The sequence below is a fragment of the Sturnira hondurensis genome, unplaced genomic scaffold, assembly GCF_014824575.4.
Source record: "Sturnira hondurensis isolate 20B ecotype Veracruz unplaced genomic scaffold, ASM1482457v3 Scaffold0025376, whole genome shotgun sequence".
NCBI classification, from domain to species: Eukaryota; Metazoa; Chordata; class Mammalia; order Chiroptera; family Phyllostomidae; genus Sturnira; species Sturnira hondurensis.
This window is the reverse complement of record NW_028098007.1, coordinates 460700-476256: the sequence shown is the minus strand read 5'-3', so window position 1 is coordinate 476256 and position 15557 is coordinate 460700. Positions and strand designations below refer to the sequence as shown.

The following is a 15557-nucleotide window of genomic DNA, read 5'->3' as shown; positions in this document are numbered from 1 at the left end:
AAATGCTGAGGGATTTTCCTTGGACAGTAAAGGATAATATCAAATGGTCCAGAAGAGAAGGAAAATATGGAAGTAGAGGCAGGAGAAAAAATACTTGAAGCAGTAATAGTGGAAATTTTCTGAATTTGCTGAAAATGATAAACTCATAGTTCCCAGAAGCTCAACAGACCCCAGACAGAATAAACACAACGAAACTCACAACTCACTTAAACTTTTTAAAACTAGAGCTAAAAAAATCTTAAAAAGATGTATTACATACAGAGGCATAAGGAATTACTACACAATTCATAAGAAACAACTTATCTTTAAAGAGGTGAAAGAAGAAAATTTTGACTTAAGAATTCTGTATGTGCCCTGACCAGCAAGACTCAGTTGGTTGAGCATCATCTCACAAAGAAAAGCATTGCTGGTTCAATTCCTGGGCAGGGCCATTGCTTGTGCTTTGGGCCTGGTCCCCAATTGGGTTGCATGCAGGAGGCAACTGATCAATGTTTCTCTCACACATCGATGTTTCTCTCTTTCTCCCTTCCTCCCCCTGTCTAAAAATAAATAAAATCAGGCTTAGATTTTATTTATTTGATCGCTGACCAAGGATCAAATCTGCAACTGTGATATATCAGGAAGATGCTCTAACCAACTGGGTTACCTGACCAGGGCCAGAAAAGAACTTTAAAACAAAAACAGAAAAACTCTGCCCTGGCTGGTGTGGCTCAGTGGGTTGAGTGTCAGCCTATGAACCAGAAGGTCACTGGTTCACACAGAAATGGTGATCACATGGAGGGTTAGCAACAGGGGAGTGGGAGGAGGAGAAGGGGGGAGAAGGTACAGAGAATAAGTAGCACAGACGGTAGGTAGAAAATAGATGGGGGAGGGCAGGAATAGTGTGGGAAATGTAGAATCTAAAGAACTTATGACACATGGACATGAAGTAAAGCAGGGGAATGTGGGTGGGAGAGGGTGTGTAGGGTGGAGGGGAATGAAGGGGGGGGAATTGGACAACCGTAATGGCATAATCAATAAAATTTTTTAAAAAGGAAAAAAAGATAAATAAATAAATAAATAAATAAAATCTTAAAAAAACCCAAAAAACCAAAGGGCACTGGTTCAATTCCCAGGTGGATTTATGCCTGGGTGTGGGCCAGGTCCCCAGCTGGAGGCGTGCAAGAGGCAATAAAGCAATGTTTCTATCACACATTGATGATTCTCTCCCTCTCTCTCTCCCTTCCCCTCTCTCTAAAAAATAAGTAAAACCTTAAAAAAATACCCTACAGCTAACATATGTAGTGAAAACTACAACTAATATATATATTAGTGAGATACTGAATCCTTTCCCTCTAAGAATGGGAAGTAGGCAAAGATGTCTATACTGCCACTACTTGGATTCAACCATAAATCATAACCAGTAGCTTAAAGCAACAAAGGGAAAGGGGAGAAAAAGGTAGATAGGAAAATAATTATTTTTATAAAGTTATTTATGTTAACATGTAATAGGTTTATTATTTTTAATAAAATTAAATTTTTCGTTTTATTTATTTTTTTTGTTTTTACTCAACATTGTCCTTTTTCTTTTTTAAATTATTCTTCCATTGTTTTCATTTCTAACTTGGCTAATATTGATAAGCAAACAAAAGCTCAATAATTCTCAATAATTTTTAAGACAGTAAAAAAGTCCTAAGACCAGAAAGTTTGACAATCATTGATCCAGTCCAACCTTTGCTCCAGCATTTTATAGATGGGTAAGCTGAGGCCTGGAGTGTGAAGGGGCCCTTCACAAGATTTTTGGCTGTGGTCCTGACACTCCATATTTGCTTTAAGCCTTTGAGAATTGGTGTGACTGAAATAACTCCTCTACAGTGTATTCAATTGCTCTTCATTTCATTGGGTCCTTATATAGATTTATTTACTTATATTTGTAAGTATATTTACTTATATTTACTTACATTTTATTGTTTGTTATTACAGTTGTCCCAATTTTTCCCCCTTTGTCCCTCTCCTATAAATAGAAAGAGGGAGAGAAAGAGACAGACAGACAGACAGACATCTGTCTGGACAATGTGAGAAACATTGATCAGTTGCCTCTGCATACTCCTGGGTGTGGGATTGAACCTGCAACCTAGGTATGTACCCTGACTGGAAATCGAATCTGCAACCTTTTGGTATATGGTACAATGTTCCAACCAATTCAGCCACCCAGCCAGGGCAAATCCTTGCTCTTTTAAATATCACATTCTAGTGAGGGAATTCAGGTCCAGAAAAATGGTCTGGAATCTGTAAAGGGCAAAAGAGGATTACTGGGAGCTCTTTCATTGTAGTATTGGTGTGTGTATACCTTTGACTGACTTTAAATTGGCTTGACTGTCTTACAACTTTGCAGAGACAGAGGTTAACTTGTAGAAAACCACTGACAATGTCAATGATTCTCTTCTGAGAGCAATGCAAATGATTCCTATCCATAGTAATGAATTTTGTCCAGTAGAGATGGAATTGATTTCCATCTGATGGAAAAGATAATTCTAAGCATTAGTTAGAATTATTGTTCCTTAATAGGTTATTAATGATTTTGCAAATACTAGCATTCCTTTGGCTGATAATCTAAATCTCTGAACCTCAAATTCTCATTTGAACAAGTCCTACCAACTTACTGTTTGTTTTCCTCATTATTTAGAAAAACGAATGAGTAGTTTAGTATGATGAAGAAAATCTTCTGCATGTGTTCATTTAATATTTGTATAAGAGTGATATTACTAACCTTTTTTAAATGAATTTTTTTGGGTGACACTGGTTAATAAAATTATATAGGTTTCAGGTGTACAATTCTATAATACATCATCTACTGATTGTATTGTGTGTTCACCACCCCAAATGAAGTCTCCTTCCATCATTATTTATTTACCCTATACCCTTTTTTATCTCCCCTACTTTCCCTCTGGTAATCAGCATACCATTTGTCTATGTGATGTTTTTTCCTTAAATCCTTCACATTTTTCACCTAGCCTTGCAACTCCCCTTCCCTCTGTCAGCTTGTCCTCTATCTATGAGTCTGTTTCTACTTTTTAACTTGTTTTATTAGATTCCATATATGAGTGAAATCATATGTACTTGTCTTTCTCTGACTGGTTTATTTCACTTAGCATAATGCTCTTCAGGTCCATCTATGTTGTCGAAAAGAATAAGATTTGCTTATTATATTTTTTTACTGCTGAATAATATCACATTGTGGAAATGTACCACAGCTTTTTATCCACTCATCTAGTGGGCACTTGGGTTGCTTCCAAATCTTGCCTATTATAAATAATGCTGCAATGAACATGGGGGTGCATGTTTCTTACCTATTGAAAATTATAACTTTGCAGGCTATAAGAAAATAAATACATATAAGATGTTGTAAGAATGAAAGCAGGGTAAAAGGACAGCTATTGACTGGTGGTGTAGTATATACTATTTTATATAGGGCCCATCAGTCAGTAAATTCTGTAATTTCTCTCTTAATTATAAGTGGGATCTATCCTCTTCTCCCCATTATGCCACCACACTAATCCATACATATAATCATCTCTTCTCATCTACTCCCCACCTACTCCCATCATCAGCTATCAGATGATCACTTTAAAAAACATTTATCATGTCCCTCCTCTCTACTGGCTTCTTTAAATGGTGGAGTCAGTTTCCTTATGGTGGACTCAAGTTTTGTGTAAGCCATTGTAAGCCCAAAGCTTACACAATTCGGGAGGTCCTCTTGAAGAAAAATAATACACCATTATTAGGTACTGGGCCTTGAAGGGAGCAGTGCAAATGACAGGTCTACATACTTACTATGAATCCATCTCTGCCTACACATCGCCTTGGCTCGTTTTTCTCTGCCTCAGGATCTTTCTCCATGCAATTCTTGTACCTTCCTGGAGGCCTTTCCCCCCGCTATTTGCCGAATTAACTCAGTATTCCCGCCAGCTCTTCGGCCTCCCTGATTTTCCCAACTGGGGTAGGGACCTTTACGGAGGCTTTCCCTTTGCTCCAAGCATCCAGGAGGAGCCTCCATTTTATTCTGTGCGAACGGTTGCTCTTTTCCAGCATCCTCAAAAAGAACGGTGGAGGGTTGAGGTTTGCATCTATGCAAGGGTCAGAGGAGGCCGGTGAGGGGTCAGCCGTAAATCCCTCCCTCTTTCGTTCCCCGCGGCGCGCATCACCTCTCTGGAACCTAAGAGTCTCGCGTTTTTGTTCCGGTCGGAATTATCCGGCAGCGCACGCTGACATGGCTGCGCTGTTAGTAAGGGGTGTTCAGGACCTGCTGAAGCGAGCGGATTTCGCAAAGGTCCCGCGGAGACACCGATATAAGAAGAAATGGGTAAGGTCCAGCCCGGGGCCCAGGAGGGAATAGTGACACTGGCCTATGACGGCCGCCCCTCCAGAAACTTCTCCGGCCCTTCCACTTCGCTCTCCACTCAAGTTCGCTACTCCCACCCCCCCCACCCCCCGGAGTGCTTTTGGTCTCTCCTCCCCCGAGCCTCAGGGGACATCACGAGGCTTTTCTCGCTCAAGTCTGTTATCTTCATCGCCTCTTCAGTCCTTTATTTCGCCATAAGTCTTGGACTCCCCCTCTTGTCAGGTCTGCAGCCTCCTGACTCCGCCTCTGTTACGTCATCACCGCCCTTATTCCTCCACTTAACGTTACCGCCTCTAGTTTCCAGCTCGCGGTTATCTGCCCCCCTTGATCCCCTCTCCTTCCACTTCCCTTCCTCCCCTTTCCCTTCCCTCCCCCTCTTCCTTACCCTCCCCCCTCCGGTACGACCTCTTCTCCTTTCCTTATGGAACTTTCAGCCCGACCGCCCTCACCCCCCGGAGAATGCCAGAGCGACTCCCCCTTTCTTTCTGGGTTTCCGCTGCCCTCCGGGAAAGGATTCAACCCCTTCCTCACACTCAAGCCACCTCTGGAGCCCAGGAAAGGTTACAGCGACTACCCTGGCCATACCTCCGGCCCTTCCCCAAACCCGGGCAAAAGGTGCACCGACTCTCCGCATCCTCTGGCTTCTACCCAGTTCTCCAGTGACCCTTTTTCGGGACTCATCTGTAGCCCTGGTATTTCTTCCAAAACGGGCACGCCCAGCTCCCTACCCAAACTGATTTTCTCCTCGCCCCGACAACCTCCTCTGCGTCTGGTGAGATGTCCTTTTGAACCCTGTTCTCCACTCTTCAGAAGGCAATACTGCAGCGAGTCTATCCGCTCGGGTTCGCCCCCTCGGAGCCCTTGCTTTGACAGGTCCAAACTTATCGGGTCACCCCCTCTCCATCCGCAGAGCCCTTATTGCAGCTTGCCGAGCCCCCCTAGAACACCACGTCCCTGTCGCCCAAGCCCTTATATTGACCAGAACTCTTACCTCTGTTGCTCTGCTGAATACCCTTCAGCCCTGGTAACAAGCCCGGTCACCTACCTTCCCCTCACTCATCGGTCCCCACGAACCAGCCCAGTGACCTCTCCTCTCCTCACTCATGTCCGTTTGGAAACTGGTCCCACAATTTCACCTCCCCCTGCTCACCGGCCCATGGAATCTAGACCTGTAATTTCCCCATCCCTTTACTACAGGGCACAGATCTCCCCTCTGTACCCTCCCTGTTCCTCAAGGAGAAGTTATAATGATCCTCCTCCTCCTGTAGCATTTTCACCACCCACTGGCCAGTTTTACCAAGGCTGTCTTAAGCCTCCAGACTCTTCTCAACCTAAACCACAGCTTGATCCACCCCTTGTGAAAAATTATTGTGGCTCTCCACTTTCTTCTCGGGCAAATGCACCTGGCTGTTCTAGCTCACCTGAGGAAGGCTTGAATTATGATTCCCATCTTCCCCCAGAGGCCCATATGTCTGCCCCTGGGAGCCCTTATTGTGTCATCTGTTTATCCCGTGGGATTACTGGTTCTTCTTGCTCATCCCAGTCCCAGGCTCCCAGGAAGCCTTGCTTTGAGTCGGTTTTCTCTTGGGATACTGATGGGAGCTCTTACCTTTCTTCTGGTGCCACAATTTCTGGTCCCCCATATTCTCAGGAAACATCTCCCCTGTCCTCTCACTGTCCTTATTCTGCCTTCTCTTTCCCTTCACCCATGGGTAATCAGTTTATATCTTCACCACAGTCACCTCCCTGTAGAAGCTATAATGAACCCCCTCTCGTTATCCCAGTTTGCCCCCAAGAGAAGTGCCCCAAATCCCCAGAGTTAAAACAGCCATGTGCTCCCCACAGATGTCATTCCCTTGTCACCATTGCCCAGAACACTCCTGACCAACCCAAGCCCCCTGAGGTCAGTGCCTCTTCTCCACCTCCCTCCCACCCTTCTGGTCTCTCTGAGACCAAACAAGAGGTGACATCCACTACAACTTGTTCAAATTCCTGCCCCAAAAAACTTCCCCAAGGGACTGCCTTACCTACTCTGGTCCCTAGAACCCTCAAAACTGTTATCTCCACTTCCCTTCCCATTCGCCTTCCTTGTGATCCTGTTTTACCCAGTATTTATGCTCAGAGCCATCCCCAAGGACCCACTGGAGGAGCCCCTTGCAGTACTCATGTATATTCTGTGGTTCCCCCCACCCCTGATCCCTTTCCACTTTCTGGTTCCACAGATCCCCCCCAATGTCATAACCAGTCCATGGTGCCCCCTTGTGGTACCCATGGCACTCCTAGGGGCCCACCACAACCCCATTGTCAGCCTGTAGGACCTCCATGTTCTACCCATATCTATTCTTTTATCCCTTTGAGAACACCTTTTCACCCCTCAAGTTTACCCATTGGCCCTCGACCTCGGGGCCAGTCTGACACTATGCCCTGTGGCCTTCATGTCTACTCTGTGGCTACTCAAGGCTCTCCTAAAGAGATACCCCAGATACCCTACAGCTGTCCATTGCCAACATCCATGAGTTCCAGCTCTAGCACTAATCCCAGCTGTAGTTCAACTGCTATTATTAGTCAAAGCCAGAGTAATGACAGCCAGAACAAGAATACCCTCCAAAGCAGAAGTCAGAGTCAGTGTGAAAATCTCCACCATCTTAGCAGAGGTTGGAGTAAAAACAAGAGCCTTCATGTTAGCAGAAGTCAGAGCAGGAACAGGTGTCCTCATCAAAGCAAAAGTCGGAGCCGGAGCAATAGCCCCCAACAAAGCAAAAGTGAGGATCAGTGTGAGAGTCTCCAGTGTAGCAAAAGTCAGGGCCAAAGCAAGACTGTCCTCCATAGCAGGAGTCAGAGTCGAAGCAAGAGTCCTCACCATGGCAAAAGGCAAGGCAAGAGCAAGAGCTCCCACCATAGTGGGAGCCAGATCAAGAGCCTTCACCTTGGCAAGAGCCATAGTCGGAGCAAGAGCCCTCACCACAATCATAAATGAGGGCTGGAATGAGAGTTCTGATCAAACCAGAAATCCAGATGAGGACAAAATTCACACAAACAAGACTGCCAGTAATCATTCCAGCTGTGGCAATCAGGACCAACGTATGGACTCTGGAGCCTAGAAGTACCCATTATGGTTCATACCTCAAGGTTTCTATGAGCTCTCCTCTTCCTACCTCTCTGGGATCTGGAAACTCGCCCAAAATGACCCTCTACCCCGTGATTACATTATGGTGTCCACCACTGTATGAACTTAGGTAAGTCGCCCTCATCTCCATCAAATGTGGAAGGCTGATTATTTTTGTCTCCCACTGAACTATCTATTGTGGTGCTCACATAAGACAGGAGACATGAAAGTGCTTTAGAAAAGTGGAAGAACTGTTTGGAATGAGAGAGTCCTTTGTTTTAGCCTGAAACTTCCCCAAAGGCTTCCATAGTTTCTTCCAATCTTCTATAGATTTTCCTCAAGAGTCCTTTTCTGAGCTCCCATTCTCTTAAGTTCCTCTTATTCCAAGGGCTCAAGTGTCCCTTTCTTGGTGGATCCCACATGCTATCATGAGAGCTGCAACTTCCTTTCTCTCCCAACCCTGAGACAGAAGACCAGCTCTTCACTACTTCTCTTTCCCACACTTCTGTGGCATGCAGAGGAAGGGTCCAAAGGCAGGAGTGAGCACTTACTTGATCCACATCAGATTTAGCGATCTGAGGTATTGGTGGGGTTATGCTGTAGTGGATAGAGGCAAGACTGGAAGACCAGTAATCCTGTTCTTTCCCTTTTAGGCTGCCACAGAACCAAAATTTCCTGCCACTCGGCTGGCTCTGCAGAATTTTGACATGACTTACGGTGTGCAGTTTGGGGATCTTTGGCCATCAATCCGGGTCAGTCTTCTCTCAGAGCAGAAGTATGGTGCACTGGTCAATAATTTTGCTGCCTGTGATCATGTGAGTGCTGAACTGGAGCAACTGTGTGCCAGGGACTTTGTGAATAAAGCCCATTCCTGTGGGGAACTGGAGCCTGAGAGTGGCCACATGGCTGTTCCATCCCCAGCTTCCTCAGCCTGCAGTCCAAACCTTCGATGCTTCACTTTCGCCAGAGGGAATGTCAGCCGTTTCCCTCCTGCCAGGTAGGATCTGGAGCCATGGCTGGGGCTGTCCTGAGTGACTGCTGGAAGTAGACAGGAAGAGACCCAGCTCTTGCCTTCTTTAACTGAGATCACTAATAACATTGCTACTATTTACTGAGTGCTTATACATGCTAGCCATTTTTCTAAGTGCTGTACATATGTTATCTTTTTTCGTTCTGTTAACAGCCCCCACAGGTAATATTAGTGTTCCTCTTCACATTTGAGGAACCTAAGCTTCAGAGAAGTTAAGGCTCTTGTTTACTTTAGGTCCCTTAGAGAGTAAGTGGTACAGGTAGTATTTAAACTGAAGTGGTCTAACACTAGGACCTAAACTTTGAACTTTTCTGTTCTGCCACCTCTTACTTGAGCATTTACTAACACTTTGTCCAGTTAAAGTGGACAGTAAGTGCTTTCTTATTTTCCCTTATAACCACCCATCAAATTGGGTAGAAAAAGTAACCTCAGGGTACTAGAGAAGAAGTGGGACTTGCCTAGGAAATGGGGCTTGCCTAGGGGCACAGAATTAGTACAAGACCAGTAAAAAGAAAGTAAAGCTTCTGGTCTTGTGATTCAGTACTCAGATGTATATGAAGGTGAATGAGAAAAGACTGTAATTAAATGCTAAATTGTGCCTTACATATTGAGAAGAGGAGAGGTCTAACTAACAGTGTTAGTTAGAATGTGGAATTGATCTCTGATGGATTGATTTGTTCAACAAATTTTTATCGTATACCAAATGCCAGGTATTCTTAAGTGCATGGGTTACAGGTCCACAAGCCCTCGTGGAGCATACACTTTAGTGAGGAAGAAAGCTGTTAAAAAACTATTCATGATTTTGTTAAGTACTGCAAAGGAAAATTGCAAAATGCTATTAAGTCTTATAATTAGGGGATATAACCTAGTCTTTTCTGAGGACATGAAATTTAAGCTAAGACTTGAAAACTGAGTAAGAGTTAAAGCTGGTGGCATGAAGATGGGATGGGGGTAAGGGGCTAAATATGAGGCTCCAGAAGCAGACAGAAGCCACATTATAAAGGTATTAGTAGCCATATGTGATTTTCAACCTTTTCTCTAATGGTAAGAGGGAAGGAACCCTGAAAGATTTTAACCTGGGGAATGATATGACTAGATTTGAATTTTGTAAGTATTGTTCTGGCCGCTGTGTGGAAAACATATTGGAGGGGAGCAAGGCTAGAAATGGGCTAGAAATTTTTAGGAAGCTTCTGCAATAGTCCTAACAACTGGCCTGAAGGAAGCCTGTATGCCTAAGTAGTAAGAGATGAGGCTGGAAAAGTATATGGGGGCCATATGAGGGAATCTTAAATGCCAGGAGCTTGAAGGTTGGGGGAAGGGGATTTTTTTCTGGTGGCCCAGGGTTCTTTAAAAATAGCTGGAGTTGCCAGGGTTAGGTGGCTTCATACCATGTGCTCTTTAGTACATGTTGCTGTAAACTGAGGTCTGTTTTAGAGAGCCGTCAGAAAGGGTTTCTGAGTAGGGGAAAGGCAGTCATGCACAGTGGTTATAAGCATAGGCTTTGGAGTCAAGAAATCCTAGATTTGGATCCTGCCTTCATCATTTAGTAGACATGTGGCATTGGATAATTGGGCCTTGCTTTCCTTGTCTGCAAAATAATGGTAGTAATAGCTGACACTCTAGTGTACTGTGTGCCAACCACTGTTCTAAGCATTTGACTTACATTGATTTCTTTAATGCTTGCAATAAAGCTATCTGGTGGATACTGTCTTTACAGATGAGGATACTGAGGCAGAGAGAAGTTGAGTAATTTGCTGAGGTCATGCAACTAATGAATAACTGGGCTGTATTTGAGATCTAGGCAGACTGGCTCTGGAATTTGGATTCTCCTGCCTCGTAGGGTTGTGGTGAGGATTAAATGAAATGATGCATATAAAACACTTAGTATAAATACCTCCAATTTATCGGTCATAAATACTGTATCTTACTATTGATATTAATCTCATCAAAGCAGTGCTTCAGGAAGATTATTTTAGTCACTGTTGGGGAAGGTGGACAGATTGGAGCAGGTTTGGGGATGAATTTGGAGACATTGGCTTTAGGCAGAACCATGGAGTGAATAAGAACCATGTAGTTTCCTAAGTTGTCTGAGGTGCTTTGCTGCTACTCAGGAAGGACACCTTGAGAGTAGTCAGAAGCAACCATTATATGTTTGGGATTTTTTTCTTCTTGTATTGATGGGCTCCCTATAAGTCAGGGGGATCTTAACCATTCAAGAATTCAAGGATGGCCCTGGCTGGTGTAGCTCAGTGGATTGAGCGCGAGCCTGCAAACCAACAACCGTGGGTCCATTCTCAGTCAGAGCACATGCCTGGGTTGCAGGCCAGTTCCCAGCAGGGGACGCACAAGAGGCAACCACACATTGATATATCTCTCCCTCTCTCCTTCCCTTCCCCTCTAAAGATAAATAAATAAATAAATAATCTTTTTTTAAAAAGAATTCAAGGATATATTTATTCAGGGAGTCCAGGAACTCCTGAAATTATCTGAAAAGTTGTGCTTTTTTTTTTGGAAAACCACTATAGCTTTTAGCACATTCTTAAAACTATGAACTTTTAAAAAATGTTAATGAGTGATGGCTCCAAAAGGAAGGAACTTGAGGAGAGTGGGCTTTGTGGGCCAGTGCTGACGTGATAGCAGTTGAATGCATTTCTCCTTCGCGCATTCTCCTTCGTGAGGCATGAGGCACATAGTTTCACAGACAGTCCAAGCATGATTTAACTTTGAAAATATCCCCTCATAGCCTAGCCCATTTCTGAATGCTGGAGGTGTCACAGGTTCACAACCTGGGATGCAGCCCTCATAGCTGACCCACAGTGGTGCGATCTATGTCTTACATCTTGTCGTATTTTTCTCCCAGAGCCTTCCTGTCAGGGCAGCAGGGAACAGATTTCTGTCTCCTTGAGTCTGACTCCAGTGGCTCTCCATGGTGAGCTGTGTCTCAGGCAGGGAGATGGGGGATGGGGAATGGATGTACTGCCAGTTGCCCTTTTTAGCTGGTCTGGCAGTGAGGAGTCCTTCTGTGACCATTAGGTCCTTGTTGTTGTCCGCCTCTCTATCATACCATTGCTGCCTCTCTTCATGCCTTATTGGCTCTTACTTGGACTCTTGTAAGAGCCTTCTCACCAGTATCTCTAAATTTGTTCTTTCTAGACCACCTAGCTTTCTAAAACTTCAGATCATATCATTTTCCTGGAACTTCTGCTATCTGCTTACAGATATTAACTCCTTAGCAAAGGGCTTAAGATCATTTCCAACCTGGCCTTTATCTGCTTTCCAACCTCAATCTTATCACCTTGTATTTATTTTTTATATAATTTTTTTATTTATTGATTTGAGAGAGAGGAAGGGGAAGAGAAAAAGAGAGAGAGTGAGTGAGTTGTTTCACTTGTTTTATGCTTCATCAATGGATTCTTGTATGTGCCCTGACTGGGATTGAACAACACACAACCTTTGCATATCAGGACAATGCTCTAACCGACCAAGCTACCTGGCTAGGGCCATGCATCTGGCATTTCCACTGCACCAGATTATCACTACTTCTGGAAGACTCTATGAGTTTGCATGCTTCTCTTCCTTTGCTTCTTTTTCCTTCTGCTTGGAAAGCTTCTCTTTATTTTTTCTTTAATTCTTTTTTATGTATTGTTATTTTTTATTTTTTATTGAATTTATTGGAGTGACATTGGTTAATAAAATTATATAGGTTTCAGGTGTACAATTCTGATACATCATCTGTGTATTGTATTGTGTATTTACTACCACAAGTCAAGTCTCCTATCTGTTTTTTTCCTTTATTTTATTTTTTACCCAGTGAAGGCCTTTTCCTTCATCAGACCTAACTCAGTCTCTGACAGGCATAATTGATAGCAGTTCTTTCTGTGATCATGGTATCTCCCCTGCCAGGTAAGTATGATAGCAGTCTTTTCTGAATCCACAAATGTTTGTATCTCCCAATATAATACCCAGTAAAACTGGGTGCCTACTGTATGCCAGTCACTGTTTCAGGTGTTGGGGATGCTACGATGAAAAAATCAGGGAAAATCTCTGCCTTGTTCTGATAGGGAGAAATAGAGGGGAAATACACACATGCGCACACACACACATCTATACATACATATAAAATGAATAGTAAGTGCTTTAAAGAAAAAAGAAAAACAATGCAAGATGGAGTGATAGAAGGTGATAAGAGTAGGTGGCTTCTATTTTTAGATAGAGTAGTCATGAATGCCAATGCCTCTCTGAGGAGGCAACTTCTTAGGAGAAGCCTGATGGAGTGAGGAAACAAATGAGGGATAGTTGGAGAAAGTATGGTAGGCAGAAGGTACAGCAACAAACAAACAAACAAACAAAAGAGCCTGAGACAGGAGCAGGCATGCTTAATTAAGAAATAGAAAATGGCTAGTGGAGCAGAATTGGAGCATAGAATTGATCTATGTTTTAAAAGGATTTCTCTGGCCCTGGCTGGTGTGGCTCAGTGGATTGAGCACTGGCCTGCAAAGGGAAAGGTCACTGGTTCCATTCCAGTGGTCAGGGCAAATGCCTGGGTTGCAGGCCATGTCCCTAGTTGGGGGCTTGTGAGAAACTACCAATCAATGTTTTTCTCTCTCCCTTCCCTTCTCTTTGAAAATAAGTAGATAAAATCTTTTTTTTAAAAAAAGGGCCCTGGCTGGTGTGGCCCAGTGGATTGAGTGCTGGCCTATGAAGCAAGAGGTCACTGATTCTCTTTCAAGTCAGTGCACATGCATGGATTGAGGGCCAGGTCCTCAGTAGTAGGTGCACAGGAGGCAACCACACATTGATGTTTCTCTCCCTCTCTTTCTCCCTCCCTTCCCCTCTCTCTAAAAATAAAGTCTTAAAAAATAAAAGGATTACTCTGACTGTTGTGTAGGTGAATGGATGAGTGAGTAAATAAATGAGTGTGGGTCTGAGAAATGAGTTTTTGCTGAGTAGAGCTCAGTAGCCCCTGAAGGCATTGACTTGGAATTTGGTGATAAGGTGCTCTTCTCTCTTCTAGGCTTGGCAGCTTAGGTGTCATGGACTACTACCTGATGGATGCTGCCTCCTTGCTGCCTGTCCTGGCCCTTGGCCTGCAACCTGGAGACACAGTGCTTGACCTATGTGCAGCCCCTGGGGGAAAGACACTAGCATTGCTTCAGACTGGCTGTTGCCGTAAGTCAGAGACCTGGTGTCTGGGGCAGGGAGGGCTTCCTACCTCACTCAGTCAGGGGCGCACCGAATATGATGGGTTCTCTGGTCCTATGGTTGGAGGGGGGATAGTGTTTGCTTACTAAACTGGTATATTTTTTCTATTGCTGATTATTTCCTCTATTTCTCTGTCATTTGACCAAGGAAGATTGCTGAGCAGAGCAAAGTTTCTGAAGGCAGATTAAAGTAGCACCCTGGTCAATCTACCACATGATACTTTCACTCTTTTTCCTGTTTACTTTGTCTCTAAGATTAAGTTCCATTTCCTTAGCCTACCAGCTAAAGCAGTAAGATCTGGCTGCAGGGACCCTTTATAGCTTTATATGTTATCCTTCCCCAGGCTTTATGAGCTTCAGCCATATCCTGCTACTCTTTATTGCCCAAATTAGCCTCTCCCTTTGTTGTATGTTTTCTCTCTAGAATACTCCTAACCAATTGCAGCTGGCTTGTCTTTAGCCTTCTAACTTTCAAGCCTTAGCTCAAGAGTGCCACCTCCTGGAAGCCTTCCTTCATGATCTCTACTGACCAGTTGAGAAGTGGTGCTTCTGTCTCCTATGTGCCCAGCCATGGGCATCGCTCTTCCAATTATTAGCACGTTATTAGCCTTGCATCAGAGCTCTGCTGGGTATGCATCTTCTTCCTCTTCAAGATTGTGAATTCCTTGGCGACAGGCCCAAGGCTTACCATGTTAGTAGTGTAGTCCTGCCCTCTTATTTTCTGGAGGGGGAAGTTGAGCCTTGGAGAGATTAAATAACTTAAATCTTTTATGTAAGTTGAAGGTAGAGCCAGGACTGGACCCAAATTCTCTGTTTTCAGTTCATATCCAACTGCAGATTCCTCTTGAACATAGAGTCCAATTTTTACTTCCTCAAGTGTCCTCAAAACCTGGGATCATATTTCTTTTGGAACACTAAACTGGTTTATAGTAGTGATCATTCCCATTAAATAAGGTATGTACTGTGTAGTTTTTGGCCACACTTCCCACCTCCATTTTGCTTCTTGACTCTGAGGCCAGGTATCAATTGCATTTATCATGAAGCTTGCAATAATATATTTTTTAAAAGACTTTATTTATTTATCTTTAGAGGGGAAGGGAAGGAGAGAGGGAGAGAAATATCAATGTATGGTCACCTCTCATGCGTCCCCTGCTAGGAACTGGCCTGCAACCCAGGCATGTGCCCTAACTGGGAATCAAACCAACCGTGATTGTTTGGTTCGCAGGCCTGCACTCAATCCACTGAGCTACACTAGCTAGGGCAGTAAATTTTTTTTTAAGTTGCATTTTTTTTCTTTCATTTTTTATTTTTATTTGTCTTTAGAAGGGAAGGGAAGGAGAGAAGGAGAGAAATATCAATGTATGGTTGTTTTTGGTGCATCCCCTGCTGGGAACTGGCCTGCAACCCAGGCATGTGCCCTGACGGGGAATCGAACCAAGATCTTCTGGTTCGCAGGCCCACGCTCAATCCACTGAGCTACACCAGCCGGGGCTATTTTTTTGATTGTAGAACTAAGAGCAAAGTGAGATATTTCTTGAACTTGTGTCTTTTACAAAAGGGAAAATGAAAAAGATAGATGGTGAATCAATAAGGATTAAATTTTCATCATATATGATAAAAAGCTCAACAAACTGGCTTAAAGATAAAAAGTTTCTTTCTTTCATGAAAGGAACTGGGATATGAGCAGTCGAGGGCTGGTATGGAGGGTCCACAATCATCAGGGACTTGAGCGCCTTCTTTTCTTTTTTGCTACCTTTGCTTGTGGGGTGTTTCACTAGGCCATGGCCTCTGAAATTTCTTTATTCCCATAGGCCTAAAATGTCTGTACTACCCAAAGCC

General features: G+C 43.7%; 2 protein-coding genes across 3 annotated transcripts in view; both read left to right on the top strand.

Moving 5' to 3' along the window:
* The first annotated feature begins 4051 nt into the window (after positions 1 to 4051).
* The window catches only part of NSUN4 (NOP2/Sun RNA methyltransferase 4), a 28518-nt gene continuing 17012 nt past the window's right edge, over positions 4052 to 15557 (top strand). The window contains exons 1-3 of one of the 2 annotated variants that reach the window (XM_037039481.1): positions 4052 to 4342; positions 8141 to 8484; positions 13532 to 13686. In XM_037039481.1, the coding sequence (XP_036895376.1) occupies positions 4109 to 4342; positions 8141 to 8484; positions 13532 to 13686 (733 nt within the window). In that variant the 5' untranslated portion in view covers positions 4052 to 4108. The remainder of the gene's footprint in view (positions 4343 to 8140; positions 8485 to 13531; positions 13687 to 15557) is intronic. The other variant, XM_037039480.1, reaches the window with a different exon arrangement.
* On the top strand, positions 4788 to 7480 carry LOC118982436 (sperm head and tail associated protein-like). Its single transcript, XM_037039479.1, has 2 exons — positions 4788 to 7006; positions 7082 to 7480. The coding sequence occupies exons 1-2, from the start codon at positions 4803 to 4805 to the stop codon at positions 7356 to 7358; spliced, it is 2481 nt and encodes an 826-aa protein (XP_036895374.1). The 5' UTR covers positions 4788 to 4802; the 3' UTR covers positions 7359 to 7480.